Source organism: Alosa pseudoharengus, unplaced genomic scaffold (genome assembly GCF_046254945.1).
Source record: "Alosa pseudoharengus isolate Yale_2024_CS ecotype anadromous, Long Island Sound unplaced genomic scaffold, YU_APseudo_1.1 YU_APseudo_1.1_scf_16, whole genome shotgun sequence".
Lineage (NCBI taxonomy): Eukaryota > Metazoa > Chordata > Actinopteri > Clupeiformes > Clupeidae > Alosa > Alosa pseudoharengus.
Window position 1 is genome coordinate 3,450,578 of NW_027468630.1, and position 16,449 is coordinate 3,467,026.

The 16,449-nt window shown below is 39.9% G+C and overlaps 1 protein-coding gene across 5 annotated transcripts; it reads right to left on the bottom strand.

Annotated features, from left to right (window-relative positions):
• Nucleotides 1-10,301: 10,301 nt before the first annotated feature.
• Nucleotides 10,302-14,665, bottom strand: LOC143125338 (low choriolytic enzyme-like). Of its 5 annotated transcripts, XM_076286710.1 has the most exons (8): nt 14,582-14,662; nt 14,033-14,041; nt 12,142-12,202; nt 11,790-11,942; nt 11,574-11,691; nt 11,002-11,180; nt 10,770-10,851; nt 10,302-10,434 (listed from the first exon to the last, which is right to left on the bottom strand). In XM_076286710.1, exons 1-8 carry the CDS (start codon nt 14,660-14,662, stop codon nt 10,302-10,304), a joined length of 816 nt encoding a protein of 271 aa, XP_076142825.1. The 5 variants fall into 5 exon arrangements, with proteins under 5 accessions (XP_076142825.1, XP_076142829.1, XP_076142828.1 ...); XM_076286714.1 differs by lacking the exon at nt 14,033-14,041 and having other exon boundaries at nt 14,582-14,665; XM_076286713.1 differs by lacking the exon at nt 14,033-14,041 and having other exon boundaries at nt 12,142-12,187; nt 14,594-14,662.
• Nucleotides 14,666-16,449: the final 1,784 nt, after the last annotated feature.

Below are 16,449 nucleotides of genomic sequence, written 5' to 3' on the forward strand. Positions count from 1 at the left end.
AAAATTTTGAGACATCCAGGTGTTGATTTGTTCTATACACATAGATTTAAGAGGACCATAGTCATTTGGTGACAAAGCTAAGTAAATTTGTGTGTCATCTGCATAGCTATGATATGAAATCAAATTATTTTGGATGATTTGTCCAAGTGGGAGCATATAGACTTTTTTGTTGCCATCGGAAACTGTACCTCAACACCAACGTCCTTGACCTGTGGTGTTCCCCAGGGGTCGATCTTGGGGCCACTCTAGAGGTTGAATGATAGTGGCCCCAAGATCGACCCCTGGGGAACACGTCAACATTCGCCCCCATTAACATCGGAAGGGTTGCAGTTGTAGCAACAAAGTAGCCTACTTTATTCACGCATAACAGCCTATATTACAGTAATTTGGTCAACTTTACACAGCCCTAAAAAGGCTACATTTACCTTTGGCTTACTTTTAGTATACCGTCTAACGTTAAACAGCGTGCATGCTTAATAACATAGTAAAGCATTCTTGTGCTTCATCCATCCACATCCAGCTCCTAACGTTTTGACAAGCATATCTACCAATTGACCTTGTTCCTGCCCAATCTCTAGCTTTGCTGTCTCCATCCTTTCTGTTTTTGTTGTTTGCAAAAATATATAGTATTTATTGGTAACCAGCAACAAGTGCAATTTGTTAATCGCTGTCATTCTCTCTCCTACGGTGGCGCATTGCATTCACATCACAAAAAAAAAAATCAGGTTATCTCGTAATTACGAGATAGTATCTCATAATTATGACATATTATCTCATAATTACGAGATAATTATCTCATAATTACGAGATAATTATCTCGTAATTATGAGATAATCATGATTTATGACAAATTTCCAATTCTGCCCCCACTTGTGTGAGGCAATGGCATGGTCTAACAGCTTCCCAAGAGAAAGTCTGAAGCTGAAGTTCCTTTCAAACCTTTACTTAGGATTCACTGTAAAACTATGCAGACCAACAGAGTACATCTCAGTTATTTCCTTCGGTGTTTTGTTTAAGAGCAATCATGTAGACTAGCATTTCAAGTTACAGAATAGAAACTAATGTGTTAGCTTATGGTTAATGTATATGAGAAATCCCATAGAGATGCTAACGGTTAGCATAATCAATAAAAGTAGATATGTAGAGCCAACTTCAGTCCATTTACGAAAGGGTTACATAGAGTTCTTTGTTTACAACTGACTATTTTCTCTCAATATAATACGTGTAGGAAAAATGTGACTGTTTAACTCATCAATGCCACTAGTCCTAGTGGCATTGATGAGTTAAGGCATTGATGAGTTAGGCCTAGTCTAGCTGCACAAAATAAACAATAGGCGTGCGTGTGACAACGTGGATGGAGGTAGCCCTATGCGTAGTAGTACCTCCACCTACTGGTTAGGACTGTAACGTGCAACATTGTATTGCCTTTGGGCAAAGAGTAGCCTATAGAAGCTTACTCTTTGCTTTGGGGTTGTTGGCGATTTGACAGGCTTATTTTTCATGCCACTTAAAGACATGTTAAGTACGAAAGTCATTCAAAGCAGGAAATCAGTAGGAAATATGTGCTAGCTTTTATTTAAAAGCTGTTTAGATCCTCAGCACGGATCCTATCCTTATCTCATAATTATGAGATGATTATCTCGTAATTATGAGATAATTATCTCGTAATTATGAGATAGTCATCTCGTAATTACAAGATAATTATCTCGTAATTATGAGATAATATGTCATAATTATGAGATACTGTCTTGTAATTGTAATTATCTCATAATTATGAGATAACCTGATTATTATTTTTTTTTTGTGATGTGAATGCAATGCGCCACCATACTCTCCTGCGCAAACAAAAATGTGTTACGTTCCAAGTAGCCTAGTGCATAATTCTGCTTCTTAAAGTTGAACAAATACATTTGGTTATTTCACAGAAAAATATAAATAGCCAGTTTATGGTCTACAGTGCAGAGTTGGTAAGTTATGGTAGGCCATTGGAGTGAACATACAAACAGGGGAAATTCTTTCTCTAGTAGGCTAGCTGAGTAGCCTGATGGTAGGCAGGTGCGCACGTAGACATATAGCCGAACACTATGCAAGTGCCAATGAATCGTGCTCTCACGACAATCACACCGTTAAACTTAAATAGGTTAACATCACTCTAAGTTCGCCTTTAAGCAAGGAAAACGATGATTTGAAGACATCTGTTTCATTGGAAGGGCAAGTGAAATGGACACACTTTTGTGAGAGATTACAGGTTTTCTACAAACTCTGTGAATTTTGAAGGAGACTGCCGAAACTATGATATATGTAGCATGAAGGAGACTTGAATGAACACAAAAAGTGTGTTTTTGAAACTATGCGTCATTTTCGTAATGCATTATTTAGGAAAAGCTGGAGTAGGAGATGGAGAGAAATTGACAAGCGCGATTTATTTTTGCGAAGAGAAGATGCAGGACTGAGAGGCGGTCATATTTTGTACCGCTATGCGGTACATCTAGTTTATTGCTGCCCTTACTCATGTTACTCTGTGGGTATTAGCTACAGTATTACCTACAGAGGACCTGACACTTCAAATGCTGTCATATCGCGTCACATTTAAAATTAACTAAACTAAAACTAACTGTGTTAAGCAGACGTGAACGGCAGGCTGAACAGATCTGCAACAGAAGGAGGTTGCTAAGTTAAACTCCAGCTGCAACGTCAGCCATCTTCACCAGCTAACACGATAATCCAGTTACTGTACAACAACAGTATGACAGTTACATGAAGATAATCGTTCAGATTTTCGTTATTAGGCCACTTGAAAATAGGCTATGGCTAGGCTAATCACTGGAGGTATTTTAATATTATGTTTGTTTTGCTAATGGTTAGGCAAGGCCTCCCTGAGGTTTTGATCATCCTAATAATCTTTGAAATGTCACTTGTAAACACTAAGTTGAAATGCGTTGAAACTGACATGCCACCAGAACAGACGTTTTATTGGCTTTGAGGTATATTAAAGTCCCCAGTCTTGTAAATTTACATTATGTAACATCCATAACGTCACATCCATAACACACCATTAAAGGTTTTAAAAGTAAGAAAAGGGCACAATTTGGTCATCACACTTTACATTGATATAAATCAGCTTTGCACAGACACTATGGACATTGTCGCATCAACACTGTATGTGTAGCATAAACTTTTCCTATAAAATGTTATGGATGTGACATGGCCATGGAACTTGCTGACTTAAAAACAAAAGCCTTACAAATGTAAGGAGCTGTGCTCTTAAAGGCAAGCTGAGCATAGACATTGCTCTACCATTCCCTTGTCAATCTGGAATTTGTCAAATGACACAATTTGTTTGAACCTTGGGTTCATTTATCCACTTTTTAAATATGTATAATATTACCATGTGAAAAATGTTGTTTCTGTATGGTTGCACACCATATTTATGATGTAAAAAGAGTGTCATTCTCCATCAAATTCAATCAGATCAGTTACAAACAATAAAATATAGACCTAAATGAAGATTTTAACGACAGTTCTATTTGCATATGCACAACTTTTTTTCCATGGTAAGGATGACCTTTGCATGGAATTGCCATTAACTATCGGGGACATTATTTTTATGATTTTCCCAAACCCCATAAATTCTCTCATAGGGATTTTGTCTTACAAACCAGAACATGCTAACAATGCTAATCGAATGCATATGCTAACAAATGATAGTGGTCACCTTCACAGTCCACACTCTATAATTGAAACATTTATGTTTATTGTATTGTATATTGTATGTCCATTATAAATAAAATAACATAAAATAAAATAAAAAAACACACATATTCTTCCCAGTAGCCACCCAGGCTACTCAATATGTACTTTTGTGATAACAGCACAAAACCACGTGAAAATGTAACAGGTTGGGCTTGCAAATAGGCTACTTTTAAGATCGCAAAAAATACTAGCAAGCTAGCTAGCCTTTTTTTAGTGGCAACTGCGATTGGTATTGGCAAAGCTCACTGCATGAAAAGTGGGATTTTCGTCAGTAAACGGCACTGTACATTGTCGTGGAACTTCATGCTGTTGACTTTTATCTACTTCTACAGGAAAACTTCAGGAAAACAAACTTTCTGTTGCTTAAAAGGGCATTTAGATTGAGGGCTCACTGCAGGGGTTTTGTAGCCTAGAAATCTAGACGCACCCTTGCGGCGGCAAATTAATTTGCTCAGCCTGTATGTCTAGTAGCAAACCATAGGAATTTCTGTTGGCTAACACCGTGGATGTTATCCAATCACAGCGCTCTATTTTGTTAGAGAGTCTTAAGGCGGGATAACGACAGTCCTGCGACGGTGCCCAGCTGACGTGAGGCTAGAAAGCCCTTGCCTGTTCTAGAAAGACTGATCCAATGCAGCAAATATATTAAAAGGCTAAAGTCGTACATTGGCTATGTTGTAGCCTATCCCCAGAATATCAGCAGCAAACTCAGTCTCTGTCTCGCAAAACAGTCTCCAAATAAAACGCACATCGGCCTGTTGCCTATTCTGCCAGCTTGTGACAATATATCGTCCAAAATGCTTGATTGCATTGCATTCTCCACATTTTAGCTAAATTTTCATGTACCACATCAGCATTTTTGTTCAGTGAATCTTTTGTAAATTGCTTTAAAATGAATTGCGCTGTCTGTCTGAAAAAGACACGCTCGTGCAGTCAAAATGAATGGGAGTCTTCAGAACAGGCTTGTCAGTCACCCTGACATAACAGTGTGTAAAGTAGCCTATAATGTGAATGACTTGTTATTTTATCAAGGATTTCTTTCTTTTTGCAAAAAATAAAGTACAATAGGCATTAATTAGTAGGCCAGGAGCATGTTGAAATTATGTGGCAAATTGCGTTTTTTATTACAATGATAAAATTGTAAAAGGACGTGACTGAAGCTGAGGCAAGCCAGGCAATAGGCCTATAGGCCCGACGGTAATTGTAAAGCAATTTACAAAAGATTCATTGGGTGGCGTGTTCCTTTAAGCTGCGCTCCCTTAAACGATTTCTGGCTTTGTCATCAATGTCATTAAGCGCAGAGAATCCTCTCTTGCATTCTGCCGAAGTAGGCTAGGTAAAAACGTGTTGCCTGCAATGACGAGTTTCTTCAGGCAGGACCCTTCCCTTGCCCCTTGCATTTTAAAGTCCCGATACTCCTCGACATACATTCCTTTTAACTTTTTCCACTGCTGCTAATTGCTCAATCGCTAACAATGCTCTAGCAAAATGAATAACAACTCGATTCAGAGGAGGGTGAGATCGGACAGGACAGGGGGCTATTATGCGGAGCAGTGCCCCTGCAGTCTGTGGGGGAAATACACATTGCAACCAACGGGGAAAATGTAGATTATCATAGTTACGGGTTGGCAACTTGACAATGAATGAGTGGGCCCCCTCTGACAGTGATTTCTAGCAGAACTAGTAGTGCCCTGGCCAGAACCAAGGGGGCTGGGCACTACCGGGCCCTATGGTAATTCGAACACTGAACACAATGCACAAGTCATTCCTTTCAAAGAAGGATGTATTTGCCGTTTTGCCGACCGGATACGGATATGGTCGTAGCTCTGGTCTCTGCCCGCCCCTTGGATTAAGCGAGGTGAATGGCTCGATTCCAGACTATACATTTCAATGATATAGGATGGCCCGCCAGGCTAGGGGTTTTGCAGGCCTTGGATAAAGATCATCTCTTTTGAGACCTTCTTTAAGCACATTGACAAGTTAACCCCTTTGCTTCCCTATCAAAATAATAAAAATCCAGGCATTTCTACAATGCAGGGTTCCCGCGGATCCTTAAAAAGTCTTAAATACAATTTTCGGTTTTTAAGGCCTAAAATAGTCTTAAATTGTCTGGGATGTCTTGAATTTTCGAAAGGGAGGTATTAACTTTACGTATGGGACCGCCAGCGAGTGCAAGTGAAATGTCTCCATCCGGTTTCGTGTATTTAAAATGCAATTGTATAAGTGACTAAGAATACGGGAGGAAGTGTAGTGGTTGCAGAGTGAAGATGTTTTTCACGGGTGTGGAAAGGTGTGAAAACGGTAATAATACAGTAGGCCTATGTACAAATACCTGACGTTTTCGTGGTGTAGCCGAGGCCTGAGAGATAGGCCTACGCAGGTAGCAAGGCCGTAGTCATGATGTCAACATTGGGGGGGACCAAATCTGTGGTGGGGTCTGAGGGACCCCCAAACAGAATTTCAATACATTTCCTACCATGCAAAAATATTATAAAAAATCACAAACAAGTCGTTAGTTAGGTCAGTCATGCCTCCCCCCCCCGTGAGTTTTGTGAAAAGAGAAGGGTGGAGAAGAAGCAACTTCACTGGTCCATCCTAAATATCTTATGATAACCTCTATATTACACAGAATGTGGTTCTTTGACTTATTACTTACACCTGAAGCCTTAGACTCATAGGTTTGGAGCCTAATAAGATTTTGTCTTTTAATTTAGATTTTATTATGCTGGCGGCTTATCACACAATTTTAACGTAGTTTGAAAGGGACAGGATTCAGGAATAGGCTACTAAGACAGGCCCCTCTTCTGTCTGACTCACCTCATGTTACTGTACCCCTGTATGCATTATAGACTGGCTTCTGACAGAAATGACGTTTTGTGCCAACATGTAGAAACACTAGGCCTACTACAGCCTTTAATTGGTGAATGGAGGTGCAAATTCCTTTCTTTGGTTATTGTCCGCGATTCACATTAACTGTAGGCTATCACGTATTGTAAACGTCACCACATTTGATCGATCACGTTTTGCCTGCATGGATGCGCGATTGAGTGCGCATCTAAATAATATGCAAGATGCAACAATCATTTCTAAGAGGCCTATACATGGTAATTTCTGGCATTACTACTAGCATATGAATGCATTATTTATGTTGAAAGATGTGAAAGAAATGACACAGGCTTGCACAAATTCATCATTTAAAATAAAACGTTTCACTTTCGCTATCATTGCGAGAATAGGCTACAATATGGAAAATGTTCCCTTTCAGTCTGATCGGCTCCAAACATGTATGGGATTTCCTTAGCCTGTGCTACACCTTTTCAAGAAGTTTTGTGAAAATTGTACCGGGTAGCTTTTGCCATATTGTTGACAGACCTCACCGCAGTAGGGTGCAGTAAATGGAAGCTTTTGATAGCGCACGCCACTAACGAAAAACGGAAAATCACCAGGACAAACCACTCAGGGGTGTAGGCTACTCTGGAACCATAGGTCACTAATTTGTGCGTTATTTACGTTTGATTACATTTCAGATACGTGGTGGTTTCCTGTAGGCCTAGTATAGCGCTTTATTCTTTCTTTATTTTTCTATGTCCGAATATTGGGGGGGACATTTTGGTCATATTTGAATATTGGGGGGGACACGTCCCCCTCAATGTCTATGGTGACTACGGCCCTGGCAGGTAGCCTACGTGAGCGGTAGAATTTATTTTACTATGGGTGTCTATGGGTGGAATGAGCGGGAGAAAGGGTTGGCAAGCCAGTTAGCGATAGGTTGGCCATACGTTCGAATTTAGGCCGGACATATGGATTTTAAAAGCCCTGTCCGGCGTCCGGCTCAGCCTCAAGCCGGACGCTCATTTGTCCTCCTTTTTGGAGTTGCGCTTGGCATCTAGAATTTTTGCTCGGACGCAGCATCGTTTCACAAACTATGGATGCGAAGACTGCTGGTCAAATTATGCGCAGTGCTTCTGTCACTCGTCTGATAATTTCCTGCGCAATTTATGAAGGAACCACGGACTGACAGAAAAAGAAAACAAACGTTTTCGCAATCAGGAGGAAATACTGTACATGTTAAGTTGATCTGTTTGCACCATGATCTGACGTGTCTCCGAGGGTTGGAGAGAATTAATACATTGTTTGTATTTCTATACCCTTTTATATCCTGTCTCCGGCTTTGATTGCCTTATAGACCTCACATTTCCAGCGTGTGTTGCTGGCCTAGCCTATAGGAAGAAAATATCTGTCTAAGTTATAATACCTGTAATATCTGTCAGCAGCTTGCTTGACAGCGTTTCCCAGTAGGCCTACTTCGCAAAAGTTGTGAAATATAACCGCATATTTTTTTAATGTTGGCGACTGGCTATAAAAAACGTGCGTTCATAATACGTGCGTGCTTGAGATTAAACCAGCAGGATCATGCGAGGAGGTCTCTTTATTAATTTAAAACAAGTGAATGGTTTTACAATGTTTCAGTCAAGCTTTGGTTGGTTTAGATACATGCAAAATGTAAAGTAGTGGATTAACTTTGCTGTGCTGCATATGGGACAATAGATGCACATAGTAAATTATATAAGTAGGCATATTAAAATATTAGCTTAGTCTAACTTTGAAAGAAATAATGAAGGGAATCCAGTCCAGTGCACATGTCTTTGGCAAGTAGCCTAGGCTACTACAGACACAGGTGAAGAACAGTCAGCCAGCCAGTAAGCACAACCAAATATGTACAGCCAGCTTCAAAAGCAAGCAGCCCAGACCCTAAAATTGGGCATTTATAGCTGTGAAGGTAATTCACACACAATTATTTTTCTTTCGCCAAAATATATTTGGTAACTTCTGTAGACATCCAAAATGGGGTGGGGGTTAAAATTAGTAGGAAAAAAACGATTGCATAAAACAGTTTTAAGTTGTCGTATATATCTTTTTGCTGTGGTATAGTCCGTGGTAAAGGTCTTTAAAAGTCTTTAAATTTGCACTTGGAAAATGTGCCGATACCCTGGAATGAAAACAGTTTAGGAAATTTTATACACTTCCCTGTCAAATTGTATTTTTATTGTCTGCCTATTGTGTGTGGTGTCTTCCACATGTTTATGTACTCTGTATGATTTTTAGATCCCTCTCTAAGTTGTTTGATGGTTCCTATGTAATGCATGTATGGCTGGTATTGTGTTTACACATTGGAATACTCAATACAAAAAGAGACAGATGAAGTATAAGACTTGAGATCTCACATGGCCTGTCACACAAGAAACCAGCTCCTCTACATCCTGAGCCGGGATTCCCCTGCTCTGCTCCCTGTTACCCTGCACTGTGCAAAGACCGCACTCTCCGATATCCACTCCCTGGTTTTCCTGCATGCTCAGCTTTCGGCACATCTGTGGCTAATGATTGAATCAGCCACAGTATATAAACTCCACTCCAGGGATCAGTCTCAGTGGAGTTATTCTGCCATCAGGCCAAAGCCACACCAAGCTTAAAGGAGAAGTTCGGTGTGAAATTGACCTTAGCTGTACTGAAAGATGTTGCCGAGTACTCACATGTGTCCAATAGGCACCTTCACTCACCCCTTAGCATTCCAAATTACGCCGTTTTTAGCCGAGTAGCTGTGGGGGCATAGCGTAGCCTATGCAACTAAATCGCTATTTTTACAGCACTAAAAAGGTTCCAAGTAACTCCACACTGCATTGGTAGACTTCTGAGGGTCTTGGAACCTTTTAATTGTGTAAAAATAGCGATTTAGCTGCATAGGCTACGCTATGCCCCCCACAGCTACTCGGCTAAAAACGGCGTAATTCGGAATGCTAGGGGGTGAGCGAAGGTGCCTATTGGACACATGTAAGTACATCTTTCAGTACAGCTAAGGTCAATTTCACACCGAACTTCTCCTTTAAGTGCTTTATTTTTGTGACTATCATGTCCCAGTAAAAAAACACTTCCCATTTTAAACCAAGGTTTATCCGAGTCTGCTTGCAGGGTCCAATTCTGCTCCCAGGCCTGCGGGCCATGACAAGGCTAACAGACTTCTTCACTATGCCAATAACCAATAGTCCTAAAGAGTAGTCTAAAATGTATCATTTCAAACATCTGCTGTGTTGTTTTGTCGACAAAACAATTAATATTTCTTTAATTCCATTTTAAACTTTATTTCAGCATTATTTCATTCTGACCCTTTGTACACGAAAGACCAGAGAAACAAATGTTGTATTTCTCATGACATGCACAGCTTTATTTTGAAACAGGTGACAGATACAGTATAAGACAGGGGGAATTAGATCCAGTGCACTGTAGATCCAGGAGTCTTATCTGGCTTTTAACAACAGGTTCCCCAGCATTGTTGTCGTTTATTTCTATTAAACAGATCATTTAAAACAATGAAGTTAAGAAATGGTATCTTGAACAAATTGTATAGCTACCATTAAAGAAAGAAACATAGACAAGTGAACAACTTTAGTAAGGTATACCTTAAGAGTCTTTGTAAGAAGCATTGAGAGAAAACATCAGGAAACCTGACCCAGAGCTTTTGATCAGGAAAAAGACATAGTTCATGGAAAGTTCTACTCACAGCACTTGTACAGCCTGTTGAGCCTGTTGAGGTCGTTCTGGCTCATCTGACCGGCCTTGCCAATCTCAACGTTGTTGTTGGGAATGGGCACCATGGTGGGGCGGTTGTTCTTGGAGAAGGCGTATCTGGAATGACAGAAAATCCATATCCATCCCAAATATTCATGAAAAGGTATGAAATTAATAAATGAATTGGGGTTGGTGGTAGCGTAGTGGTTAATGAGCTGGGCTAGCATGCAGTAGCCTGAAACGTTGTGGTCTCGAATCCCGGCTTCCACCGTTGTGCCCTTGAGCAAGGCACTTAACCCCAAGTTGTTCTGGGGACAATGTAATCCCTTGTAATATAATTAACATACTGTATGTAAATCACTTTGCACTAAAAGTATCTGCTAAATGAATAAATGTAAATGAATGAATCAATGTAGATTTGTTGGTAGACCAGTATGCATTGTGTTACTGACTTGCTGTACTGCATGACAGAGTTGTAGTCATAGGGAGTTCCCTGGTTGAGGGTGCTCTTCTTGTTGAAGTTGTGCTTCATGTCTGTATGAAATAAACAGTTATGAACATTATCTCTGCTGCATTATCTCAAGTCACTACCTGCGTCTATGATAATCAAGTACTCATACCCACATTACAAATAGGCTACTAAGACTGAATGAAGATATTTTGCTACAGTGTATGCTATCCCACCTTCAACAACATTCTCCCACATCACACGAATGTGGTTGTCACGGTCACTGCGGGTCTGCTCGTGGTTGAAGCCCAGAGCATGGAGCAGCTCATGCTGAACGGTGTTGTGGTACAGACAACCCCTGCGGCTCAGGGACACAACCTGCTGACCGCCACGGCGGCCAATGTAGGAGTAGCACCTGGAGCCAAGGAAAGGACATCAGACCAAAGCTACACTCTTAAAATGAATGTGTTGTCCCTATCTGGACACAAAAACAATGCAAGTTGTGTTATTTTCAACACATATTGTGTAACAAATAAAGAAAGGAAACAACACAAACTGTTGTCTCTATCTGGACACAGAGGCTGGTCACTTATCTGGACGCAAGTTCGGACGCAAATTAGTTTTAAGTGTATGTTAGGCCAACAACAGCAATACAACCCACACAGAATGCATAGATTATTCACAGAAATAACTGTGCTTGCACATTATGTTCCCAATAGAAACAGACTCTCCAGATAGAAATGGAGTCATATTCTATCCATGTAACCACTCCTAGCTGCTACAGTGGTATCTGTATTCTCATTCACACCCATTCTTGGAGTAGATGCCAATGTAGTCCTTCTCAGATCGGCGGGGCTTGAAGCGGATGCAGGTGTTAGAGGCGAAGGAGTCCAGGCCACGCTGGATGATGGACTTCTCACGGGAAGCTGTGGGGGAATGGGGAATGACGGAATCAGAGGAACTTAGGTTTAGATTAGATTGATCTACTGGTCAGTCCTATGAAGGTTTCTGAGAGGTCACTCACAGAAGTCCTTGCTGATGACGTAGGGCACGTAGACCTTTCCATCACTGGACTTTGGCCACATGCAGCCGCGGGAGGTGCAGGGGTCAGCGTTCCTGTCATTCTCGTTGTCCACGGCGATGTCATCCAGCAGTTCAGGCTCATCAGCATCATGTGCTGGTGAAAAGTAATTGATGAATATGTCGCTAAACTGTTCTTTTTAATAAAATAATAAACTCTCCAATAATATCAGGACTAAGCACATTTAATACTTTACTATACTACAATAATCAAACAATTAATGGTGGACAAGTCTAATGAACTTTAAGTTCTTCATACTTAGAATTAGATGTAAAGTGTTTTTGATGTTCCTTACTTATACCAGTGTTGGCTCTGTGAAGAATCTCAGACACAGGAAGAATCTCCTCCTCGGAGACCTCTGAAGAAATCAAAGAGTGGACTTTAGCTACATTTGTAGTTGGAAATAAGCAACTTTGCAGAATGACTTGCAGAATCAGGAAAATATTGAGCACAGAAGAGACATTAGGCAGAGAGATGGTATAAGGGGCAAAATGTTCTCTTTCCTCTTTGTAAAATAAGCAGATATCTCAACACAGGATCTACACAGTATACCATGGCCTTTGGGACAACAACTCAGCAAGACATGTGTGATATCTGTGAGTCTACGACGAAGACCCTTGTGATTGTGCTGCAAACCCAATTTCCCCATGGGAACAATACAGCTATCTATCAAACATTTTCAAAATTCGGTTCCTACATTGTTTCATTGTAAACCACACAATTTCAAACATCAGAAAAGATCACTTACCGGTTTTAAAACACATATGATGAGGAAGGAAAGAGAGCACAATATCAGGCAATGCAGTAAAGTAAGATTAGTTGCAGAAAATTATGCAGGCACATTGTTATTCTAACATTCATTTAAAAATGTATTTTAAATTTAGCACATTATTATTGCCTAAATACTTTTTATCTATGAAGGTTTCAGGATACAGCATTTATTAACTTTGGCTCATTAAAGGTGCTATGTGGTGCCTTTATATTTAAAACATCCAAAAATTAACTAGAAATACAATGCAAAGAAACAACTGTTTAATAATGTCAAAGACGCTTAAGCTCTGTATTGTCCAGACAACCAAGCATGCAAAGCAAGGAGAGCTGGCTCACTTGTAATACCACACCCTCACATCAAAAGAGTAGATATACTTATACTTATACTCAGGGTGCGATTTGTGTAAAAACCAGAGGGCGGGATGATTTTGAATAAGTTTGTAACCCCCCCCCACCCAAAAAAAAAAAAAAAAATGAACGAACGATTCATAGCCTAGTAATGTCATGGCTAATAATACCCTATATTATTTTTGCCACCTTTGTAACATTTTAGTTTTAGTTTACCGTGGTGTATGACTTTAAACAGCGAGTGTGCTTGGTATGATGATCAGCTCCTCTAATGCAGGGTAGGACGTTTTGACAAGCATACAAATTCACCTTGTTCTTGCCCCATCTGAAATGACTTCTCTACTTTTGCTGCCTCCATCCTTTCTGTATTTGTTGTGTAAAAAAACGTTGTAGCCTATATGATGGCACTGAAGTCTTAAGTTAGTGAATTGGCTAACAGTGTTAGTTGGTAACCAAATAGCCTACACATTGCGCTACACGCTGCGTAGGCTACGTGCATTCTCTCTCCTGCTGATTTGCGTTCTGTAGCCAAGTGTGTAATATTGCAAAAGTTGAAAAAATAAATGTGTTTATTGTAGCCTACAGAAAATAAATAGCCTATCATACTGTCAGTTAATTGCCTACAGTGCAGTGAAGAGTTTGGAGAGTAAAGTTATAGGGCAACTTGAAGTTTTATGAAAATAATTTACGAACCAGAACATAAAGGCCATAAAGCTTCTATTTCTTGCAGCTGTTAAAACACCCGCTAGATAGTTTAAAACCAACATTCGTTTTTGCAGTAGGCCTACAGATTATTTCTAAAAGTAATTTGTCTACTACTGGCTGATTTATCAAACGAGTGCTTTCTCGTTCGTCCTCCGCATACTACAGGTGTTTCGGTAGAGAGCCATTAAATAAGCGATGCCAAGCAATTTCTGTAACACTTTTTGTGACATTCAGCAAATATCTCCTCATTCAATGTAAGTTCCTTCGGACAATAGGCCTACGTTCTACTCTACGTGCAGTTGTCCTCCATCTCAGTTACATCAGTTTTCTAATTTTGAAGGTTCTAAAACATTATGCTTCACTGAATCCTTCTCTTTTTCTTTCATTTGTCCAGCTAACTTTTCCATTGAACCTAGCCATTTATGATGGATTACACACTCGACATTCTGAAATGTCCTGCACGATCAAGGCCAAATTAAGTTATCACGCAGCCACTGTGTCAGCAGCATCAGTGCTGACGGTGACGGTGCGTTTCTGATGTCAGATTATTATGTAGGCTAGCCTACTAGACTGTTCTCACGTTGCAGCGCTTTACTTATATGAAGTTGCATTAATCAATATGAGGGGCAGACGGGGATAAATGTTGTCCCCCCCGACGATAAAAATAATTTAGCAGAGGTAGGGATAGGAAAACCAGAGGGGGGGAAATCCTCACCATCCCCCCCTACAAATCGCACCCTGCTTATACTTATACTTATACTTATTACACCACATGTGGCTGCTGTACTAAATACAATGCAATAGTGTGGTGGGGACATCTGTTTAGCATTTAATCTGTTTTGGTGGGTTTAAGGCGATCTCTTCCTTTCCTCTGGCTAAGGACTTAGGAGAGGTAATGGGACTACAGTGACCCTCACCTCGACCTCCTCAGCCCAGGCAGAGGACACCAGCAGCATGGCCAGCAGACCCACGGTGAACTTGAACACGGCCATGACAGACACCTGAGGAAAAACATCACACAGGAAATATTTTTCACTTCAAACAGTTGAATGGTTCAAATAAAAAATAGAAAAAAGCTGTTGCACCGATTGAATATTAGACTAAATAGGCTATTCTTCACAGTCACAATAGTTTGATATCAATAAGTGACAATAGTTTGATATCAATAAGTACATAATCCTTAAGAATTTCAAAATATATTTGCTAAGTTTTGAATACATGAAAAGTTGAATTTGTTGATGTAAGTGTAAACTGTACCTTGACCTCACACAAGTAAAGTGAAATGCATGAGCTGAGATTCAACTTTTATAGGTTTGTCGCTGCCCCAACCCTTGGAAAGTTGTTCAACTTTATCAGAAAAAATGTATAAGAGCACACTCAACTGTCCTTGAAGCTAATCATATAGGCTACTCTGTACGCCTGTTTCCTACTGTACAGCAGTATTTTATCATGTTTAGATAAACACTTACAGTAACCCAAGTTTCTGGCTAATACAGTCCCCTTTTATTTTTCTCAGGGGATGGGTGATGGAAATCTCCCAAGACACTATATTGAAATTATAGAGTAATGTTGTGATAAGGTATCCTATATGAACAAACCATTTTAAATAATTCACTTAAATAAACCATTCACAAGTTATTAATAATTGCTTAGTTATGTATTTATTAGCTGTTATATAGATAAATAAATAACATAGACTGCTTACCTAGAGTAAGTAAGCCACATGAAAACAAATTCTAGGTGATGTTTAATTAATGCAGAACACACATTTATTAATGGTAAGCTTATAAATGTCAATGTCATAAATGTCTTATGAGTTGTCAGGGGCGTCGCTAGCTATTTAAAACATTCAGGGCTAGAGCCCAGAAGTTAGAGAACTTTTTGTCCGGGGGTTCGGGGGAAAATCGGGCTGATGAACATGCAATTTTAACCTACTTTGAGAATGAAAAGGAAGGTCAATTGTAATGACTCACGTCACGGCATTCTGAATATTTTGATGTTTAAAGACCGTGTAAGGAGAACGTCTCTTCTGCCAAAGTGCACCACATACAACACCCAAAATATGACATTAAAATAGCCTGTAGAATAAACATCGTCATGCACCTCTGTCAAGTGCACAGGTGTGAGCGTTCGTCTCGGGATAAACATGGACGTCATCCCCTTTAATTAATGGGCTATGGGTGCCTTGAAAGCAATGCATTTGGGTTGTGTAGGCTATCACGAACTTTTGCCCAAAGAAAAAGTTCCATTCTGTCAAAATCAAGCCCAACATGCATTGCTTGGAAGGCCCCTCAAACGAGGTCAGGCACACACACAAGCACGCACACACACACACACACACACACTCACACACACACACACCCACACACATAACATAAACATAACACAAACAATCAAGAATTTCTCAGAATTATGAACAGGCAAGATGGAGGTGGGGTTGTATAAAATGAATTTTACATGTGAAATCTATGAACTAATCATGTTTTGGGACTTGTTGTCTAGCAGATACCAGTGATAATTGAGTGTGGATAATGCAATTTAGTGAGACAGTTAGAATCATATAGGCCTTTCAGCGTGATTTCTTTTTGTGGAAAAAATGTGCTGGACTGGGCGGCGGTCATATTTTGTACCGCTCTGCGGTACATCTAGTTTACAAATAGTTCATAAGACACTCAAAACATATTGTATGCACTGTGTAGTGCATAATATACATTATTGTTGGTAAACCTTGAGCCAATATACCCTTGTCAATAATCCCATATAAACATACAAACGTATA

Bases quoted from the DNA above. Each gene is read 5' to 3' on its own strand.
- LOC143125338 (XM_076286710.1), bottom strand. From the start codon at position 14,662: ATGGCCGTGTTCAAGTTCACCGTGGGTCTGCTGGCCATGCTGCTGGTG. The intron at 11,943-12,141 runs GTAAGGAACATC...ACTTTTCACCAG, and splicing joins CAGAGCCAACACTGGTATAA to CACATGATGCTGATGAGCCT. The intron at 10,435-10,769 runs GTCAGTAACACA...CTGTCATTCCAG, and splicing joins TCTGTCATGCAGTACAGCAA to ATACGCCTTCTCCAAGAACA.